Raw genomic sequence first — 3602 nt, 5'->3', positions numbered from 1 at the left:
GGGGAGCCCAGCCTCGCGGTGCCGGTGCCATGACAGCCTCTGGGTAAGCTGCAGGCTGGAGAGGGGTGGCCAGACACCTTGCAAATTTCTTAAACACTTGTCCGCTTGCCATCCTGTTGTCCTAGGTGCACGGTGGCGTTTGTCTCTTCAGCCTGGGAGAGCAAGGGGCATGTTCATAAGCAGAGTTAGGCCCAGGTGCTTAGGCTGGCCCCAAAGGACAGTGTTGGGGTTCTGGTGTTCTGTAGGTATCACAGTGGTGAGAAACCCCTGGTAGGGAAGAGGCAGTGCCATAGCAGGGCCGGTCACCTTGTGCATCTGGGGAGATGCTACAGAGGGCCTGTTCCTACCCAGCCCAGGAGCAGATGTCTGCAAGCCTGACATTAGAGCAGAGAGGGGCTGGGCGGTGTGGGGTCACCTGGGCAGCAAACACCACTTGTGCGTCCCATGGCAGTGCTGATGCGAGGACCGTGAGCTCGGGGAGCAGCGCCTGGGAGGGTCAGCTACAGAGCATGATCCTGTCGGAGTACGCCTCCACCGAGATGAGTCTCCACGCACTCTACATGCACGAGGTGAGCAGCCTGGAGCTGGGCTGGCCAGAGGGGCACGGGGCAGGACAGGCAGGACCGGGGTGCCCTGTCTGGAGTGACTGGGATGCCAGCGTGAGTGAGAGCTGAGACCAGCGTGTGTGCAGTGTTGGGGAGAGGGTGTGTTCAGGTGTCTGGGCTCTCCCACACGGCTGACTCACTCGTGTTTTGGCCTGCAGTTGCACAAGCAGCACGCCCAGCTGGAGCCCGAGCGGCACACTTGGCACCGGCGAGAGAGTGACGAGAGTGGGGAGAGTGCCCATGAGGAGCTGGATGCTCAGCGGGGTGCCCCCGTCCCCATCCCTCGCTCTGCCAGCTACCCCTTCTCCTCGCCACGGCAGCCGCCTGCCGGGGAGACAGCCACGCTGCAGACCGGCTTCCAGCGGCGATATGGTGGCATCACAGGTACGGGAGCCAGGGCAGAGATCTGAGCTCTGGGTCAAAGCCCCATGACTGATGCCCTGTATGGACTGGCACAAGCAGCCTGCCTGCCTCTGAAGACTGTCAGTCCCCCAGGTAGCTAATCTTCCTCCTTGCCTCTCCTGCAGACCCGGGCACAGTACACAGAGCCCCATCACACTTCTCCCGCCTCCCTCTGGGGGGCTGGGCTGAGGACGGGCAGTCAGCGAGACACCCAGAGCCCGTGCCAGAGGAGAGCTCAGAGGATGAGCTTCCACCGCAGATCCACAAGGTAGGGGTGAAGGCTGTGGCGGAGAGGGGCAAGGTGTACTCGGGATGCCAGGTTGGGGTGCTGGCAGCTGGTCCCGATAGGTGCCACATCCCCTCTCTGTCTTGCAGGTATAGCCTTGTAGACTGGAGATCTCGTGGGGGTTGCAGACTGGGAGCCGCCTGGGCAGCAGGATGTGGTGTCAGCCTGATTATTCTCCCGTCCTGAGTGGACAGGATAGTCCCGGGCTCCATTTTGTTGCCATCAATTGCCGAAGAGACAAAACTGCCAGGCCGGCGGCTTTGCGGTGGCACTTTGTGTCCAGCCGTGTGTCAAGTCAACGCCACTCTGACTCGTGGGGTGAATGCGTGTGTGAGTACATACATGTGTCTGTGTTCACATCTGTGTCGTCCGTGTCGGAGGATCGCTGCAGAGCCTGCGAAAGCTGACGTGACAGGACTAGCAGTGGGGAGCTGTAGGCTGGCTTGGAGGTGGCAGCAGCAGCTGCTCTTCGAAGGGATGCGAGATGGCACCAGCTCCAGATGTCTGCCTGGAGCTGGGACCTGCCTCCAACATGAAGGCAGGAGCTGTTGTGGGGGCTCTAGCTCAGCCTGTAGCACCACACCTGCCCTGCCTGCAGCCCTGGGGAGGTGCCCAGGACCACGTTTGCCCTCCTGGAGAGGACCAAGGTTGTGCCCTTCAGCCCAGAGCAGGACAGCAGTGGGGCAGTCACCCCCCCTCTGCCCCAGCACTCTGCAGAGGGACAGGCCCCAGCTGCTGCTGGCATGGGTAGGGGTTGGATCTAGAGCTGGTGGGAACAGCTCTGGCCGGGATCTGGGAACAGCTCTGGCCGGGATCCGGGGATGCTGCAGCTCTTCCCTAACTCCCGCGACAGCTGCCCCATCCCCTGCACGCAAGGAAGGGTCGGTGGGGTCCCTGATGTCCCTCCCAGCTGGCAGCCTCTGTGCCATACCTCTGGGCTAGGGCAGCATCCTCCCCCCTGCGCAGCACCCATGGGATGCGGGCTGCTAGCGGGCCCTCCTGCAGTGCCAAAGAGACCCCGGGGTGGGGCAGCCCGGCATCTCCCGGGAGTGCTCGCAGCCCCCTCGGCGCCCACCCTGAAGGTCTTGTGCTCTGTGTATTGGTTCCCTTCCCCCAGGCATGATAAAGGCCTTTTCCCCATGCCCAGGCTATGGTGCATCGGGTCTGTCCTCCTGATGTGGCCGTTTCTGTGGTATCGGGCCTTTCCTCTTCCCCAAGCAAAGGCTTCGGTGCATCTCACCTGGTGGCTCCCAGCTCCTCCTTCCCTCCTGAAACCATCCTTTTGCTTGCAACATGGCTTCGGCTGCTGTGGAGACTGTCTGCCAAGCAGCTGGCTCGTGGCCAGGGGGGGCAAGGAGGGGGGCCCCGGAACCAGGGCAATTAGGGGTGCCCTGAACCCAGAAGGGAGAGGCAAACCCCAGCCCAGCCTTGGGGGGTGGTGGTGGTGGATCAGGATCCCGGCTGTGCAGCGTGGCCTCAGACAAGACCTTCCCAGCGTTGTTCTGGTTTCCCTCTTCTCTCTTCCAGTGGCAGCTTGTGAGGATCTGCACCCCAGCTAACCCCTGCCAGGCTTTGCTTTCCCCTCCCTCCCCTTGCCTCTGGAAGGGGCTGCTTGCTTTCGCCATGCCCTCCGGGAGCAGCACAGGCCCTCCTCTGCCATCCCCGGAGTCCAGGGCTGCCTCTCTTCCCCTGCCAGGGTTATCGCCCTCTGCCCTTTGAGCCCGAGCTGGGTGCATGCTGATGAGCCGGCTGCTCCCAGGGCTGGAGGGGTGCGCGCACCCAGCTAGCCAGGGCATGAGCAGGGCCGGGGTGCTCACGCAGGGGCAGGCCCCTTGGGGGTGGCGGGTTCCCTGCTGTAATGGGGTGGGACGGACCAGAGCTGCGACCGCTCTGGGGTCTCTAAGAGACCAAATGGATTGTGGTAAAGCAGAGCTTGAGATGGGGTCGGGACTGAGCCGGGCAGGAGGTCTGTAGACTGGGGTGCTGCTGGGGTCCTCCCACCGAGGAGCGGCTGCGGTGACCCTGCAGCAGCTCCTGCTTGGGGCTGTCATGGCATGGTGAAGGGAAACTGAAAGCAAATTTCCCGGGAACCCGGGCTTTCCAGTGGCTTCCCCTGGCACCCGAGCTGCCGCCCTGCACGGAGGTGGGCTTCCCCGGGGGCTGCGGGATGCCGCGTCTGGGCTTCCCGGCAGACTTGTTGCTGATCTCTGAGCTGCGCGGCTGAAGGCTGGCAGAGCTCCGGGGCAGGGGGGAAAGTCTGGGCCATTCCCTGGGCTGGCAGGAGGGATGGGGGGGGGCGGGGAAGGCCG

At 63.4% G+C, this 3602-nt stretch overlaps 1 protein-coding gene across 1 annotated transcript in view; it reads left to right on the top strand.

Moving 5' to 3' along the window:
• Window positions 1-2084, top strand: part of ATG9A (autophagy related 9A) — a 13333-nt gene extending 11249 nt beyond the window's left edge. Inside the window, exons 12-14 of the mRNA XM_009324854.1 lie at window positions 764-989; window positions 1133-1275; window positions 1383-2084. Coding sequence (XP_009323129.1) covers window positions 764-989; window positions 1133-1275; window positions 1383-1388 — 375 coding nt within the window. The 3' untranslated portion in view covers window positions 1389-2084. The remainder of the gene's footprint in view (window positions 1-763; window positions 990-1132; window positions 1276-1382) is intronic.
• Window positions 2085-3602: the final 1518 nt, after the last annotated feature.

The sequence above is a fragment of the Pygoscelis adeliae genome, unplaced genomic scaffold, assembly GCF_000699105.1.
Source record: "Pygoscelis adeliae isolate BGI_AS28 unplaced genomic scaffold, ASM69910v1 Scaffold346, whole genome shotgun sequence".
NCBI lineage: Eukaryota > Metazoa > Chordata > Aves > Sphenisciformes > Spheniscidae > Pygoscelis > Pygoscelis adeliae.
Note: the sequence above shows the minus strand (reverse complement) of the source record. Positions and strands in the feature narration are given on the sequence as shown.